Source organism: Schistocerca cancellata, chromosome 8 (assembly GCF_023864275.1).
Source record: "Schistocerca cancellata isolate TAMUIC-IGC-003103 chromosome 8, iqSchCanc2.1, whole genome shotgun sequence".
Classification (NCBI taxonomy): Eukaryota; Metazoa; Arthropoda; class Insecta; order Orthoptera; family Acrididae; genus Schistocerca; species Schistocerca cancellata.
The window spans coordinates 511,992,975-512,011,980 of record NC_064633.1 but is presented as its reverse complement, the minus strand read 5'-3'; the positions used below and the strand labels follow the sequence as shown (position 1 = coordinate 512,011,980).

Below are 19,006 nucleotides of genomic sequence, written 5' to 3'. Positions count from 1 at the left end.
GAGAAATTTGTTAACATGGAGTATAGATTTAAGTGTCAGGAAGTCGTTTCTGAAAGTGTTTGTATGGAGTGTAGCCATGTATGGAAGTGAAACATGGACGATAAATAGTTTGGACAAGAAGTGAATAGAAACTTTCGAAATGTGGTGCTAGAGAAGAATGCTGAAGATTAGATGGGTAGATCACTTAACTAATGAGGTGGTATTGAATAGGATTGGGGAGAAGAGAAATTTGTGGCACAACTTGACTAGAAGAAGAAATCGGTTGGTAGGACATGTTCTGAGGCATCAAGGGATCACCAGTTTAGGATCGGAGGGCAGCGTGGGTAAAAATCTTAGAGGGAGACCAAGAGATGAATACACTAAGCAGATTCAGAAGGATGTACGTTGCAGTAGTTACTGGGAGATGAAGAAGCTTGCACAGGATAGCGTAGCATGGAGAGCTGCATCAAACCAGTCTCAGGACTGAAGACCACAACAACAACAACAACAAACAAACAAACAAACAAGTTCGACATACCCATCAAAAGAAACTCCAGCGTTTACTGCACACACCGACCTTTACGTGAGAACTCGAAACAAACACACGAAAAATGATATTTCTAGTCGCGAATATCGATCTCGGTGATGTAACGGATTCGAAATCATACCTATATTTTACGAAGTCAACTAAAGTCTTTCTGACGTCTAGAGAACCAACAAACTGTCTTTCACCTGCTAGATGGACAAACCACAATCCATGGTTCCTCAATTAAATAAAGTCGCGAAATGTGCAGAAGCAATGAAGCGAACAATTTACAAGGGCTGGAATAATGGTCCAGCGCAAACACACGTCCATATTGAATCTTCTCAAATATCCGCGCGATCACGAAAGTTATCCAACTCATACTAAGTATTTGTTCGCTATTCTGCCGTCTAGAGGGCGACGCAATTAACTCAGCGACATTCCGCATTCCAACAGACCTTTGCAATCGGACGGCTCCTGTCATTTTCTGGAAACGTGAATCAATCCCACGACAGGCCACAGATAGACAGAATCACCTTAGAGAACCGATCACGTATATGTTTTGTCATTATACTTACAATTAAATGTTACGATTGCAGTCTCAGTTGAACGACATTCGACAGTGAGCTAAATATCGGAAATACACCCTGCTGACGGCTGTGGCTCTGGAAATAGAAATATCACTACCTTTCTTATGACCTGACATACTCTTCCCTCTGCTTTCACAGTATTCCACAGTCACCTCCTTTGCACAAGTGAGAACACAAACACATACTTTATAAGCCTGATGCTCAAGGTGAACCTATCTATGCATCCCCTACTACTACTACTACTACTACTACTAAGAATAGTACTTACTGCTAATAGTGCCAAAAATAAATAAATTATTATCATTATTGTTATAATAAATGTTGGTCTATTACATAATTTTTCTAAAGATGTTGTTCTTTCTTGATTATTGATTGAGTTATTAGTATTTATAGTTTCCATATTTTCAAAGAAATCTATAAATATTATTATGTCTAAAATAGTTGATGTTTCTATAATAAAGATTCATATTGTTAATGTTATAATTATAATAATTTATTTGGCTTGAAATATTTCATTGATGCAATTCTTGTGATATAGATAAATAGAAGTGATATACCACCAAGAAATCTTAAGAATAGAATATATGACAATCAATAACTTTCCATTATTGTTCGTTTTATTAATCTGACAAGGAGGGTTTGAAGGATAATGAAGGGTATTATTGATAGTGGGTATCTTAATTTAATAAAATTAATATTTATTATATTTGATAGTGATATAATTATTATTTTAATCATATCAGAGTTTAGTTTATTAAAATATCGGTTTTGGGGACCAATGATAGGAAGCTTTTCCTCCTTGATGTTTAAAAAGTGGGGGCTAGACTTATTTCCGGTTTACAAGACGGGTGGTTTTTTTTGTAAACTATTAAACTAACATTAATATCCTCTATTTTTAGTGTTTTATTGGTATATTTTGCTGGTGTTTATGTTTTTTCTTCTAAACTTAAGCATTTATTAAGGGTTGTATTGAGATTGGAATATATTGTTCTTTCTTTACTTATGTTGATTAATATTTTTCTTATTGAATTTGATTATGACTAATTTTTCCTGTTATTTTCTTACTTTTTTTCTGTTTGTGAGGTAGCCTTAGGTCTTTCTATTTTGGGTTCAATAATTCGGCCTCATAGTAATGAATTTTTAAATTCTTTTCGATTGTCTTTATGTTAAAGTATTTATTTATGACTGTTTCTTTGATCCCTATTCGTTTATTTAATAATTGTTGATGGTTGGTTCATTCTGTAATGTTCCTGTCAAGTTTTGTTTTGATGATTTGTGTATATTCAATGCTTTCGGATTTGTTCATTAATAATTACTGCTAGAGGTTCTGGTTCCAGGTACACTCTGTGGAGTTTAAATACTTTCACTGGCCACCAAACTCCCCAGATATGAACATTATCGAGTATATCTGGGATCCCTCACAACGTGCTGTTCAGAAGAGATCTCCACCCCCTGGTACTCTTGCCGATTAATGGACAGCCCTGCAAGATTCACTGTGTCCCTTCAGCACTACTTCAGACATTAGTCGAGACCAGGCCACGCCATGTCGCAGCACATTCGTGGGGGCCCTACACCATATAAGGTAGGTTTACCTATTTCTTTGGTTTATCATTGCAGATTTTTTGACTTTTGCTCAAAATTTACACAAAACGCGACAAGTTTTATTTTATTATGATACATTTCAGAGGGTGCGAAACAGTTTGAAGACATGATAGAAGATGAAATGGGAATCAGCATCGAAGAATCAGTGTTCAGCAGAGCTTTGGAAGACACAATCAAATATAGCAGAACATCTGTGCGTAAGAACACATTCTATCACTTAACTATCAGTTTAAGCTTCTAATAACTTCCACAGAGCTATATGAATAGTCATTCAAAGTTCCCTGGCTCATCTTCATGCAACTGTGAAGTTCCAAATTTAAATTGCTGTATCCACAAATCCTAGCGATGTGTCTTACATAATATGTCTCCCCAGCACATATTAAGTACAAATTAGTCAGCAACACTTACAGATCTGTTGTATTAGTAATTTTCAATTTTAACAGGTGGGCATGAGATACAGAAGTGAAAACAATTTAATTTTCATTTATTAGCAATATATATTTAATAAATAAAATTTATTTTCGACATTGTCTTCCCAGTCGGAATTTCACATATCATAGGGGGAAGTGGCAACTAAATAATTGTGAAAGTTTGGAGAATAGATGACACAGACATACCATCAGAAAAGTACCATCCACACAATCGATAAACGTAACAACTATGGCAATATCAGCTTAACATCTCGTACATCGATGATCATGACAAGAATGGTATACAGAAGTGTGGGATGAAAAATAACGTGTGGTAGATGACGATCAATTTCGCTTTAGGTAAGGTAATGGCGCCAGAAGGGCAGCTCTTACTCTGCACTTGATAATGGAAGCAAGACTAAGGAAAAATCAAGACACCTTCATAGGATTTTCGACATGGAAAACATGGATGATCAAAGGACAGTGTACTCTTAAATGGAACGATGCACTGGCTCACTTCAAAGTAAGAAGAAGAGGTACAACTATTTAAACGACAGTTTTGTTTTTCAAATGTATTGGAGAACAGGATGTCTTGCTAATTGAATTAGTCTCCAAGCAGTTTTAGTTGTTCCAACTGCTACTTGAAAGTGCCGTGCAATGCAGTGTCCCTCCTCTTACAGGTTGCCTGCGACGAACTGATTAATAGTTAGGAGATTTTATTTCTCGTATAGTTGCTGGTGTGACCGTGTGCGGCCAGGCCACAGGAGCAAGACGCAGTATAACCAGGACTGAGAAAAACTCACAATAATCTTCAAAGAAGTTAAGTCTCTTTCTATTTAAACGAAATTCTGTAATAGCAAATCCTTTTTGCTGACAAGGATTAGACGCATGTACAGTCTGAACGTACAAAGTTTAATTACGTTCGTAGGAAAAGTTTGGGATACTTTTAACACATGAAGATACCATTCATCAATGTTTCAAGATCACGATAACTTCTGGTGTCAATGTTGACAGTGGTGTGCAGGCTCACATGTGGTTCCTCTCCGTCTTTGCTCAAACTCGTCTAGGGGTTGAATCGCACGTGTCGCATTACACGCCCTAAATTAACTTCTGACCCTTTGGTTAAATTTTCTGGCTGATGGCAAGTTTTCGAAATAAAAAGTTAACATAACATATAACAACAGTAATAATAATATCGGGAACTAAGTTAACGACCCATAAATGATGTAGGCCACACAGTTGCGATTTGGTTAGAATAATGTTTATTCAGAGATCAAACTAACAGCGAAAGTGTTTGTATTTAGAGTTACTGTTACACTCGAGCGCATATTCATTTGACACAGTTCGATCATTCACAATCTCATTACGAAATACAAGTTATCTACGCAAGAGGTTAGAGTTCTCACCAGGCGCGTGGCTGCTCACTGCTCAGAGACTAAGTCGTTTCACTTCCTAGCTGCCTAACGACCGACTGTCCGCTTTCGCGTATCAATCCGAACTGTGCCCTTTAGTGTCTTCACCCGAACTGTCCTCTTTGGTGTCTCAACCGGAACTGTCCGCTCGCGTCTTAATCCGAACTGTACCCTTTGGTGTCTCCAACCGAACTGTACTCCTCGGTGTCTAGATCAGGACTACCCTCTGCCCCTCTCCGACAGCGTTTCCCGCGCGTCTAACAGCTTCGCTCAACTGACTAGCGCAGTTCCCTTTCCTGAAGCTGTCAATCTGATTGGCGACAGCTTATTCTACATTACTTTACATTTTAAAATATTTAAATAATCAAAGCTTGACCACTTTTACGTTCTAAATAAAGTAACAATAATATCCATTACGTAATAAACGTTAAATTCTTTTACATAAAGCCAATAAAATTTCCTCCTTAGCTTTGAATGGCATGGCAAGTAGCCTTGCACCAGTGTGCTTTCTGATAAATAAATAAAGAACAAAAGTAACTATTATGCACTAACCTTTACAACAAGTACTCTATTACCTCATCATTCAATAAGGTGTCATGCTGCCTTCGTTAATGTGTTTTGTGTGGAGCGAATGATTTTCTGATGCTTAATTGTAAATATTGATAATTTAAATTGACTGGCTTTTAAACAAATAAAGTTACAGAGTTGTTATTTACAACGTTTGTCATTTTAATGATGCGCTTCTATACGAAATGTCGATCGTTAAGATCGACCAAAGCGTTCAGATTTTTGCATTCAGTTATTTGTTACAAAACTTGTTAATTTCACTGTAACACTGAACGCTGAACTATTATAGATATGATCAGTATTCAAGTTTTTTGGGATCACCATGAATATTTATGGAGGATGGCAGAATAAAATTACTGTGGCTTGATTCCCTGCATTGCTACAGAGTTAAATAGTTTTCATAAATGATTCCCTTTATGACCGATCTTAGGCCCGCCATATTTAACACTGCTACATTTCCTTGGGCTTCTACTGGCTTTCTATATGACATAGGTTCTCGTCTGTCTCACTCGCACACTACATCGCTTAGGCCTCCATAGATAATAGACGCCTATGAGTTTCCCCATCTCGTGGTGAATCTGCGCCTGATGCTCAAAGTGAGCCTATCATACATACCCTACTACTACTACTACTACTAAGCATAATACTTACTGCCAATAGTGCGAAAAACAAATAAATTATTATCATCATTGCAATACAAAATGTTGGTCTATTAAATAATTTTTCTAAAGATATTGCTATTTTTTGATAATTGATTGAGTTATTAATATTTATAGTTTCAGTATTTTTGAAGAAATCTATAAATATTATTATGTCTAAATTAACTAATGTTGATATAATGCCCGACAGGGTTCGTTGCACAATTCCTGTAGGCTGACTCTTAAATGAGAGCACAATGCTCGTTAACTCACCTGGGTGTGACCATGTGTCGCCAGGCCACAGGTGCAAATCATAGTATAACCAGGACTGAGGACTCACAGCTTTACTTCAGCTGTGGCTAAGCCATGTCTCCGCAATATCCTTTCTTTCAGGAGTGCTAGTTCTGCAAGGTTCGCAGGAGAGCTTCTGTAAAATTTTGAAGGTCGGAGACGAGATACTGGTAGACGTAAAGCTGTGAGTACCGGGCGTGAGTCGTGCTTCGGTAGCTCAGATGGTAGAGCACTTGCCCGCGAAAGGCAAAGATCCCGAGTTCGAGTCTCGGTCGGTCACACAGTTTTAATCTGCCAGGAAGTTTCATCTTTTAAGTTCTTCAACAACGTCTAAGTGCCCCATTAATAACTCCATTCGGTTCACTCGGTGTACCTCATATGCACTGAGTTCACGGCAGCTGTAATATCGTTTACTTATTTCCATCAAATCACTATTAAGCTGGTTAGACAACCAATAACAGTTCGTGAAGCTTCATTAGAGTTCAATACGCGTTGAATACTCAAGCGCAAAATACTCAATATAAATCTTTGCAATATTGGCTGTCGGAGATGTTACTAAACTTCCGATCCTGTTTTGTGCATAAAAACATTTTTCTTTCATTTGACTACCAGTTTAAGCTTCTAGTAACTCCCATAGAGCTATAGGAATAGTCATTTAAAGTTGCCTGTCTAACTGTCATGCAACTAGAAAGTTCCAAATTTAAATTGCCGTATCAACCATTTCTCGCATCTGAACTATCTTAATTCTTCTCAGCACTTACTAAGTACAAATCAAGTCAGCAACACTTACATACCTGATGTGTTACAACTTTTTAATGTTAACAGTTGGACATGAGATACAGGAGTGAATACAATTTGACGTTCATTTACTAGCAAGATTTTTTGACAGTTAAAATTTATTCTCCACAATGCCTTCCAAGTCATCTAGGTTCCGCTAGCCGTCGGTGGGTTCTAGTAGCGCCCGTTACACCCGCTGCCGCGTCGTCAGAGCAACATGGGGATACTGTGCCGAATTCGATCGTGCATGATGAAGCAAGTATAAAACAAACATTTTCAGTACATTAACTCACACACACTCTATAATACAAAATTGTAACATATGTTCCTACATGCCTTGTGTCGTCAGCTGCAACACATCAGTGTCTGAGAACAGGCTATCTTGCTATTTAAACTAGCCTTCACACAGTTTTAGTTGTTACAGCTTTCACTTGAAAATGGCGTATTAAGCTGAAGTCGCTTTCGTGGAGAAGGGTTAAGGATGGCTACAGTGGCCAGTGTTGGTAAAGTGGTCGCTCAGTTTTATTCTCCTGGAGATTGCTGCAGTCTGGGGGCGAACTTTTAAAACTATCCAAAGAAACTACTTTAGTTTTGTCATCAAATTTCGTGGCGATGGATGCGCGATCTCCTTTTTTTGTGTTTTCTGCGCGTATGACGAAGGAAAGTATGTATAGTGCCAGCTCCTACAAAGCTTCTGGAACGTTATATTTTGGCAATCGAAACGATGTTTCTATGATTTTCTTAAGACATGTAATTCCGTATTCAGACAACATTTAACGTAATAGTGTGTAGTCTGACGTAGTGCCGAATTTTTCAATGTATTTACAATTGATAATAACACAAAAGGATATTAAGGCATTAATCTTTTAACAACTTGGTGAAAAGCAATGTTCTCGTATTTTAGATAATCACGAGAACTATTTTGGGGATGCAACAATTATTGAATGCTGTAAGAAAAGAAAAGATACTGTAAGTTGGCTGTTTAAGTTTTTATGTTGGTAACGCCACGTAGCGCTCTGTATGAAAATCACTGGTTGTGTTGTGTGCAGTCTGTGGCTGGTTGGACTCATTGTTGGAATACTCGCTTGTGTAGTGTTGGGCAGTTGGATGTGAACAGCGCGTAGCGTTGCACAGTTGGTTGGTTGGTTGGTTTGGGGAAGGAGACCAGACAGCGTGGTCATCGGTCTCATCGGATTAGGGGAGGATTGTGAAGGAAGTCGGCCGTGCACTTTCAGAGGAACCATCCCGGCATTTGCCTGGGGTGATTCAGGGAAATCATGGAAAATCTAAATCAGGATGGTCGGACGCGGGATTGAACCGCCGTCCTCCCGAATGCGAGTCCAGTGTCTAATCACTGCGCCACCCCGCTCGGTGCACAGTTGGAGGTGAGCCACCAGCAGTGGTGTATGTGGGGATAGAGATACCAGAGTTTTGAGAGCGGACGATTTGGACGTGTGACCGTCAGAAAGAGGAAATTTGTAAGACTGGATATCATGAACTGATATATACATGATGACTTTTGAACATTATTAAGGTAAATACATTGTTTGTTCTCTATCAAAATCTTTCGTTTGCTAACTATGCCTATCAGTAGTTAGTGCCTTCCATAGTTAGAATCTTTTATTTAGCTGGCAGTATTGACGCTCGCTGTATTGCAGTTGTTCGAGTAACGAAGATTTTTGTGAGGTGAGTGATTCATGAAAGGTATTGGTTATTGTTAGTCGGGGTCATTCTCTTGTAGGGATTTCTGAAAGTCAGACTGCTTTGCGCTAAAAATATTGTGTGTCAGTTTATTGATGATCAGAATAAGTAAAGTGAGAAATGTTTTACTCAGCTGTCTCTGAATCAGATAAGGTAGAAGTTTACCATCACAGTAATTCATAATTTTTCTAAGGGACATTTCAATACCTTGTGTTACAGCATCCATACTATTCGATGTTTCAAGAAGTACAGATCAAAGAAGAGTTCTTAAAAACTATGATGCTACAGAAGATAAGAAGATTCTTGGAAACTTTAGTGTGTATTCAACCAAGAGCAAGAGGAAGATTTCCTTAACCATACGTTTTACATGGAACGAAGATATAACGGCATTTCGCATGCTGGGCAGAATAATCTACCACAGCAGTTCAAAAAAGAGAAAAAGATGACAGGTTAGTATTGGGTGACACAGTGAAGGAAAAGACATCCATGTCACTCACTATTGGCGCTTTCGCAGTTCCGTCTTCACACACCGCCTGCAATTACACATCCACTGCGCGGACTTACGGTGTTAAATGCAGCCTCTTACCATCTGGTTTTGCATGCGTTGCTTTCTCCCAGTTGAGCTGTTTAAGTAATATGCGATATTCAACTTTATTTCACTCATGTAACTTTCGTGCTAGGTCTTAAAATGGTTTTAATTTGGATTTCATGACGAATGAACCGCATTTTAAGATTGGATAACATGGCTCCTTGCAAGTATGTTTTTTAGGTAATTGAGGGACCAGTGCTACTTAATTTTGCATAATGCCATAGGTGATCATATACGGCCGGTTTTTGATCACTTTTTCGGTTTATGGGGACACGTTAGCTCACCAGGGACTGGTACTGCTGGTGAGTAGAATTTAGAAGCATTTTATCTATCATATTGTTTGTCAGTAGAAAGTTCTTAGTTTAGCTTTCGTCCATTATAGGTATCACAACAGCGTTCTATGTTGTTTTATGCTGTTTTATTGTTGACGTCCGCTGCGTAGTGAAAAATTGCTGATCATGAACGCTGGGTCATCCCATTGTTCATATTGATCAGAACATGATTTGATTTGGTAGGTGTGTTTATCCCGTGCATCTTTCATTTAGTTACGTTTTCCCATCTTTCGTGAATTTTTGTCTATTACTTTGTACAGATTACACATGATGATGCAGCTGAAATGCTGCGAAACCCGTCATGTTTATAAGTAAAGTACTTACAGCTGAAGCGGCTTTACCTTCAAAATACTACATCTTCGCTGTGGCTGCCATGAACACAAAGTCTTCTGCATGCAAACTTAAGTTTTAGAAAACCAGATTCCACTTACACCTGAGTCTTATTTTTCCTTTTCTGTGTCTCTAGCACTCTGCTCTACCTAACAGGCAAAGTGGCCATTTTACGGATTTTCGCTTAAGCTCAGTTTCCACTAAAAGGAGGATCTGATTAATAATACAATTCTTCTGTAGTTATTATATGTGTTAGGTCTACAACTTTGCTTCCGTCGTTTTCTTTCGAAGTTCGAGGCTTTACTGTGAAAACCTTACACATAATTTACGATTCAAAGTATTGGCCATCTCTGGCCACAACTTTCTCCCATCAATCAGGCAGCATACGAATCCCGCTGCAGAAAAACTGGGCGCCTTCAGGAGATTCATGAATTGATTCGATTTTGCATTTGTGCATATTAGCGGAAGTGCTGGTCAGCCGGGACGTGTGCCACTGATCGAAAGAGGTGGAAGTCAGAGGGAACAATCTCTGAAGAAAACGACGGGTGGGACATGACTTCCAATTTCAGCGTTTCCAAATACGTTTTGGAGGGTTTGGCGACATAGGTTCGAGACTGTCATATTGCAAAACTAGCTTTTCTTGTCTATCGCTGTATTGTGGCCGTTTGTCTTACAGTACTCGGCTCAAATGCGTCAACTGCTTTCGATAATGATCTTCTGTGATTGTTTCCGTCGGTTTCGGTAGCTTCGAAAATCTCTCTACCACCACCATGCCGGCCTTCGACGTCAAAATCGCCGTTCTTGAAGCGTTGAAATCATCCTCTGCACGTTCTTTCACTAATTCACTAATGGGTGCTCACCATATGTCTTACCCAGCATTTTAAGAGCCTCAGCCGCAAATTTGTTCATTTTAAAGCAGAAAGTTAAAACTTCCCACAAATGACGAGAACTGGACTCGTAAGTTGCAATCATGATTCAATTACAAACCGACTAATATTTCAATGGCACTGTGTTTACAAATGCCTAAGCTTATTGTAGGACACTTACGACCTACTACATGCACCACCATTTACGGGTACTGCCATGTATTGTAAAACGGCGGTAGCAGAGGTGTAATATATTGCTTAAACAGATACGAGGGTTGTCCAGAAAGCAGTGCACCGCATTTTTTTCTCAGCCGAAAACAAGACTACGTATGTATTATTTGAAATCTCCTGAGTTAGCACGCAAAGTTTCCGTTACTTCCGACAGATATCGTACCTGCAGGGCAGTTTCAAAATGGCGTCTGTTGGTGATGTACGTTACAAGCAACGTGCAGTCATTGAATTTCTCACTGCGCAGAAAGGAACTGTGAGGAATATTCACAAACGCTTGTGCAAAGTCTGTGGAGCATCTGCTGTCTACGGAAGTACAGTTAGCCGTTGGGCACAGAGGATGAGGTTGTCAGAAGATGGTTGGGTGAAGCTCCACGATTGCATGGAGATATAGAGTGTGTAGATAAAACATAATTCTGTCGTATGTATCATTCTCATTATGTTCAATAAAGAACTGTTGAAGAAAATAAATGCGGTGCACTACTTTCTGGGCAATCCTTGTATACTTCATATGCTTATCTGTTACATGGTGTCAGAGATAAACCACGCTTTGCTTAGGTAGCTACATTACCCAGCTTTTACCAACATTTAATGTTACGCTGAGGTGACAGATGTCATGGGATACCTGCTAATATTGTGTCACATCTCCTATTCTAGGCCTAGGGCAACAACTCGATGTGGCATGCATTAAAGAAATCATTGATAGTCCCCTTGAGACCATGCTGCCTCTATAGTCTCCATAATTGCAAAACAGTTCCGGTGCAGGATTTTGTGCACGTACTGACATCTCGGTTATGTCCCATAAATTATCGATGGGATTCATGTGGGACGATCTGGGTGGCCAAATCATTCGCTCGAATTGTCCAGAATGTTCTTCAAACCAATCTCCAACAATTGGCGCATGGTCATGCATAAAAATTCCATCGTTGTTTGGGAACATGAAATCCATGGATGGATGCAAAAGATCTCCAAATAGCCGAACATAACACTTTCCAGTCAATGATCGGTTCAATTGGATCAGAGAATCCAACCAATTCCGTGTAAACACAGTCCACACCATTATGGAGCCACTATTAGCTTTCGCAGTGCCTCGTTGACAAATTGGGTCTATTGCCAGACTTAAACCCTACCATCACTTGGAATCGGGACTCATCTGATCAGGCCACAGTTCTCCAGTCATCTAGAGTCCAACTGATATGATCACAAGCCTAGGAGAGGCGCTGCAGCCGATGTCATGCTGTTAGCAAAGGCACTCGTGTCGGTCGTCCACTGCCACAGCCAAGTAACGCCAAATTTCGCAACACTTTCCTAACTATTACGTTCGTCAAATGTCCCACAGCGATTTCTGCAGTTATTTCAGGCAGTGTTGCTTGTCTGTTATCACAGTCAACTCTACGTAAACACCGCTGCTCTTGGAAGTTAAGTTAGGCCGTCGACCACTGCGTAGTCCGTGGTGAGAGCTAATGCCTGAAAACTGGTACTCTCGACTCCTGCTTGACACTATTCATCTCGGAATATTGAATTCGCAAACGATTTCCGAAATGAAACGTCCCATGAGCCTAGCTCCAACTAGCATCCCATGTTCCAAATGTGTTGATTCCTGGCAGATTAAAACCGTGTGCCGGACCGACACTCGAACTCGGGACCTCTGCCTTTCGCGGGAAAGTGCTCTACCAACTGAGCTATCCAAGCACGGCTTATGCCCCGTCCTCACAGATTTACTTCTACCAGTACCTCGTCTCCTACCTTACAAACTTTATAGAAGCTCTCCTGCGAACCATGCAGAACTAGCACTCCTGAAAGAAAGGATATTGCGGAGACATAGCTTAGCCGCAACCTGGGGGATGTTTTCAGAATGAGATTTTCACTCTGCAGCGGAGTGTGCACTTCTGTAAAGTTTGGAAGGTAGGAGACGAGGTACTGGCAGAAATACAGGTGTGAGGTGGGGGCGTGAGTCATGCTTAGGTACCTCAGTTGGTAGAGCACTTGCTCGCGAAAGGCAAAGGTCCCAAGTTCTAGTCTCAGTCCGGCACACAGTTTTAATCTTCCAGGATATTTCAAATCAGCGCACACTCCGCTGCAGAGTGAAAATCTCATTCTGTGTTGATTCCCGTTGTGCAACCATAATCGCGCTCAAAAGCTTTTCATGTGAATCACGTGAGTACAAATCACATTGCACTGCCCTTTTTTAACTTGGGCACGCGATACCACCACCATCCGTTCATGTGCTTATCGCTATCCCGTGACTTCGTCGCCTCTGTATAGTGTACGCGTATAATGTTGTCCTTTCCAGTACCCTGTTTCCAGTGTTTGTGAAACGAGAAAGTTCGTATTGTTGGTGACGTGTTATCGGCGACAGCATTACCTGCTACCGCGGATCTTACGGTGTCTCCCGTCCCACCTGCGGCGGCTGGCCACTGGCCGGCAGGCAGGTATCGGTGGCACATTCCCGGGCCACGTAAACAATTACGGAGCGCGTGACCCGCGCCGCTGTGATTTATCTGGCCGTAACCTTTTGTGCGCCCCGCCGCACAGGGGTCTGCTCTGCGGGAGGTGCCCCCCGCCTTTGTCCAGGGCCGGGTCCGTAATGAGCCGCTGGCCTTGGCGACTGGAGTGGGTCGCGCCCGAGGCGGTATCGACGGCTGGAACAAGGGAATAACGAAAGCGGGGCCCGGGGAGGCACCGCTCGATGATGAACGCGAGCTGTTTACACGCTTCTCCAGGACCCATTTCTCCTCTCACTGAGAGTCGCTGTTTTCCATTTCTCATCACTAAAATTCACAAAACACATTATTGATTACCTCAAAAGAGCATGACTACAAACGTTTTGAAATGAAAAAGAACGTTTTGAAATGAACAAGAAGTATAGAACAATGTCGATCGATACGTTGTTGTTTTTGTCGTTGGTGTTGTCACTCGGTGACTCAGTGATGAGCTGCCAACTGACGAATCTAAAACTCTCGGTCCGGTTCTTGGTCAGCCCAAGGATTTTTCTACATCTTAAATCTACTTTAACCGTTGGAAATGTTGTTGTTGTGGTGGTTTTCCGTTTGAAGACTGGTTCGATCCACCCCTGTATGCCGCTCTATCCTGTGCAAGCATCTTCATCCCTTTATAGCTACGGCAACTTTACGTCTTTCTTAATCCGCTTACTTTATTCATCTCTTGGTCTCCCTCTACAGTTTTAATCGCTTCACTTCCCTCCAAGCTAAACTGGTGATACCTTGATGTCTCAGAACGTGTCCTATCAAACGATCACTTCATCTAGTCAGGCTATACCACAAATTTCTTTTCTACCCAGTTCTTGTCAGTACCTCGTCATTAGTTACATAATCTACCCACCTAATTCTTCTGTAGCACCACATTTGAAAAGTTTCTATTCTCTTCTCGTCGAAACTGTTTATCGTCCACGTTTGACTTCCATACATGGCCACACTCGAAATACTTTCAGGAATGACTTCGTGGTGTTAACAACTTTGCCTTCTTCATAAACGCTTTTCTTGCCATTGCCACTCTACATTTTATATTTTCTCTACTTCTACATCTACATCTACATTTATACTCCGCAAGCCACCCAACGGCGTGTGGCGGAGGGCACTTTACGTGTCACTGACATTACATCCTTTCCTGTTCCAGTCGCGTATGGCTCGCGAGAAGAACGACTGCCGGAAAGCCTCCGTGCGCGCTCGAGTCTGTCGTGATCTCCTCGGGAGGTATAAGTAGGGGGAAGCAATCTGTTCGATGCCTCATCGAGAAACGCACCCTCTCGAAACCTGGTCAGCAAGCTACACCGCGATGCAGAGTGCCTCTCTTGCAGCGTCTGCCACTTGAGTTTGCTAAACATCTCCGTAACGCTATCACGCGTACCAAATAACCCTGTGACGAAAAGAGGCCGCTCTTCTTTGAATCTTCTCTATCTCCTCTGTCAACCCGACCTGGTACGGATCCCACACTGATGAGCAATACTCAAGTTTAGGTCGAACGAGTGTTTTGTAGGCCACCTCCTTTGTTGATGGACTACATTTTCTAAGGACTCTCCCAATGAATCTCAACCTGGCACCCGCCTTACCAACAATTAATTTTATATGATCATTCCACTTCAAATCGTTCCGTACGCATCCTCCCAGATATTTCAAAGAAGTAACTGCTACCAGTGTTTGTTCTGCTATCACATAATCATACAATAAGGATACTTCTTTCTATGTCTTCGCAATACATTACATTTGTCTATGTTAAGGGTCAGTTGCCACTCCCTGCACCAAGTGGCTATCCGCTGCAGATCTTCCTGCATTTCGCTGCAATTGTCTAACACTGCAACTTCCCTGTATACTACAGCATCATCCGCGAAAAGCCGCATGGAATTTCCGACATTATCTAGTAGGTCATTTATATATATTGTGAAAAGCAACGGCCCCATAACACTCCCCGTGGCACGCCAGAGGTTACTTTAACGTCTATAGACGTCTCTCCATTGACAACATGCTATGTTCTGTTTGATAAAAACTCTTCAGTCACACAGCTGGTCTGATATTCCGTAGGCTCTTGCTTTGTTTATAAAGGCGACAGTGCGGAACTGTATCGAACGCCTTGCGGAAGTCAAGAAAAATGGTTCAAATAGCTCTGAGCACTATGCGACTTAACTTCTGAGGTCATCGGTCGCCTAGAACTTAGAACTAATTAAACCTAACTAACCTAAGGACATCACATACATCCATGCCCGAGGCAGGATTCGAACCTGCGACCGTAGCGGTCGCTCGGCTCCAGACTGTAGCGCCTAGAACCGCACGCCCACTCCGGCCGGCGGAAGTCAAGAAAAATGGCATCTACCTGGGAGCCTGTATCTAATATTTTCTGGGCCTCATGAACAAATAAAGCGAGTTGGGTCTCACACTCAGCCATCATCAGCTATTTTGCTGCCCAAATAACAAAACTCATCTACAACTCTAAGTGCCTTGTTTCTTAATCTAATTCCTTCAGCATCAACTGACTTAATTCGACTGCATTCCATTATCCTTGTTTTGCTGTCACTATATGTCCAACTTACATCATCGTTTCAAGACACTGTCCATTCGCTTCAGCGCACTTCCCAGACCTTTGCCATCTCTGACAGAATAACAATATCGTCGGCAAACATCACAGTTTTTATTTTTTCTTCCTGAACTTTAATTCCCACTCTAAATTTTTCGTTTGTTTCCTTTACTGCTTTTCAGGGTATTGAATGAATAACATGGGCGATATGCTACAATCCTGTTTCACTCCCTTCTCAACCTCTGTTGGTGAATTGGCGTGAAATAAGTCACGTTGCACCGTGATATACAGTCAGCGTCAAATCCTGTCCTTTTCTTCGAACGACAGAGAAAGACAATGACAGAGCAACTCCAGCCGGATGACACCTACTAATGCACTAAGGTTTTCAAAAGAATTTTCGAACTGATCACAGTTTTACCTTTATTTGTACCACGTTGCTGTTGCTGCTGTCTTAAGCCAAAGATGCAGCTCTTCATGCTTGTCTGTAATCTACAACCTCTTCAGCTCTGCATAATTCCTGCAGTCTACTTCTAATTCAACGTGCTTTCGTAATCTGACTTGGCCTCAGTCTACAGCTCTCTCCTCGCTCCCTCCCGCCTCCCCCTATTCACATCAAACTAATTACTCCTTGCTACCTCAGGATATGTTCCATTATCCCATTAACCAATTCCTTTATTAGTCTTGATGAGCCATCAATTGCATTGATTCCTAATTCGATCCAGTGCCTCCTCGTTAGTTACCCGAAGTTCAAAACTAATCTTCAACATTCTACTGTAGCACCACATTCCAAAAGCATCTATTCTCTCCCCATATGGACTGTTTATCGTCAACGTTTCACTCCCACGACGCAATTGTTCATTAAAGATTTCCTATGGCTTAAATTTGGATTCGATGTCAGCAAATTACTCTCCTTCGGGCATGGTTTCAAAGCATTTTATGTCCACTCTACTTCGCCTATCGTCAATTATATTGCTGTCCGAAAGCCAAAACTCATGTACTACGTTCAGCATCTCACTTCCTAATCTAACACCGTCAGCAACCTATATTTAATTTGACTAGCCCGTTACCCTGGTTCAACTGCAGTTTACTTTCATCTTATAATCTCTCTCAAGACACTATCCATTCCATTTAACTGTACTTCCATGTGCTATGCTGTCTGTGAAACAATTTCTGTACTGTCGGTAAACCTTAAGGTTTTCCGTTTTCTCCTTCCACCTTAGTAATTTTCGCAAAATTTCTCATTGTTTCCCTTTACTCCTTGCTCAGTATACTGATTCAGTAACAGAAAGGATAGGCTCACTTGGTTCTCAGTTACCGCTGGCTTTTCGCGTCTTTCCACTCTTAACAACTGAATGGCCTCGCATTCGGAAGAACGACTGTTCAAATCTGCGTCAAAACATCCATATTCAGGTTTTTCGATGATTTCTCCAAGTTGATCAGACAACTCACTGGCTGGTAGCTTGGAAAGGGCGCGGCTGATTTCCCATCCTCTTCATTGGAAAAATTCGACCTTGTGCTCCGTCCCTAATGACCTTGATGTCGACAGGACGTTAAACCCCGATCCCCCTCCCTTTTCTTACAGCTGCGCTCTGGTCTCGATGACAGTGTTATCTTAAAAATCTCAACACGCGATTCTAGACAAGTTTTAATTGTTGTGATCACTTTATGAAACAGCTTCCATTCATTTCCTTCAACCGCTGTAGGTCCACTTTCGTCAACAACTTCTTCAGGGCTTGCAAATAATCCTCCACATGTGCGGTTTATCACTGTAGGAAACTATCATGGTGTCAGGTCAGAACTGTAGGGTGAACGTCAGAAGTTTGAGTTCTGTGGACTGCAGCAAGTCAGCAGTAAGGTTGTTTCTACCTACGGACGCCTCCTATTGATTTAAGACGCCCCCGCTTTTGAAACGAAACCTTTTTTTTCGTTCGGCTACGTAACTAACTGCCATACCGAGGACACGGGTTCAATGGAAAGCACTCGTGCGATAACCAGATATAGCCACCTTGGGTCGAAAAATAAGATTAGATAGCTTGAAAAAGTGACTCTGCTAGTTAAACCCGAGAAATATAAAGAAGGCATGAGGCTTGCCAAGAAATATATGTCAGACTCAGATGTGGAATTATATCATAACATACTCCGTGACAGGACTATTGTAAGACGTATGTGTTGCCGGCGATGGGCGAGGCATGGCAGAGTCTCTGACCAGAGAGTAGTATGTAGTTAGTTGTTGCTTGTCGCTAGTCGGCAGTAGTCTGCAGTAGTCTTGAGTAGTCTGCTGTAGTCGACAGTAGTCGGCGCGTGCCTGCGCGTGTCGGCAGTCTGCTCTGGTCGGGACTCTGGAGGATGAGTATTATTGTAGAAGGTAAAGAAGCAGCCTTGCGCATGTCTAGTAATGTATATTAGCTGTCATTAATTTTTTTAAAAAAAATTTTTTAACGAAAAGCATTCATTTCAATTTAAAGAATATTTCCAATGCATGATCATTCCTTCCAAGAATCAGAAAAAAATATAGGCCAGCATTGCACGAAGCTGTGCCAAAAATTTTTTACGTAAGAGCAGATATATTCGCAGTTTTTATTGAGGTAAGAATTTTTCCTTTTTTTTTTTAATCCAGAATACAGGGCCGAGGCGCAGCGCTGCTGTCGTCATAAAATTTACCAGGATGCTGAATTTTTTTCTTATTTTGGTGTTTAGGAATTGAATTTTGTGGTTACATTAAATGTGAATGCATTTCTGCACGGAGACTATAAATGGGAACCAATTTTGTTCAGAGGTTACAATAACCAAAAAAAAAAATCATTTAATTGTTATTTTTGTGGGAGTTTACACATGGTTCATATTATAAATAAAAAATTTCTGTAGGGAGGTTACACTTCGTTCATGGTTCATATTGTAAAATTAAAATTTCTGTGGGGAGGTTACACTTGGCGACATCCGGCCAGGAACGTATTTCTTTGTGAATCTTCTGTTAACTAGTTATATATCTGCTTTTATTTACTTAAATGTAGTTTGCATCTGGCGCAAAGCATTTACTAATTTGTCACTCTTTCTTTCACAGATCATCGGCAATTTGTTGCTCTTTGTTGTAATTGTGTTTGTTGCATTTTGCAATGCCTTGTTTCATTTGTGCTTAATTCTGA

General features: G+C 41.0%; 1 protein-coding gene across 1 annotated transcript in view; it reads right to left on the bottom strand.

Annotated features, from left to right (window-relative positions):
* The window catches only part of LOC126095661 (myb-related transcription factor, partner of profilin-like), a 66,093-nt gene extending 49,754 nt beyond the window's left edge, over positions 1-16,339 (bottom strand). Inside the window, exons 1-2 of the mRNA XM_049910418.1 lie at positions 16,282-16,339; positions 13,306-13,606 (exon numbers count right to left, since the gene is read on the bottom strand). Coding sequence (XP_049766375.1) covers positions 13,306-13,606; positions 16,282-16,339 — 359 coding nt within the window. The remainder of the gene's footprint in view (positions 1-13,305; positions 13,607-16,281) is intronic.
* Between the last annotated feature and the right edge of the window lie 2,667 nt (positions 16,340-19,006).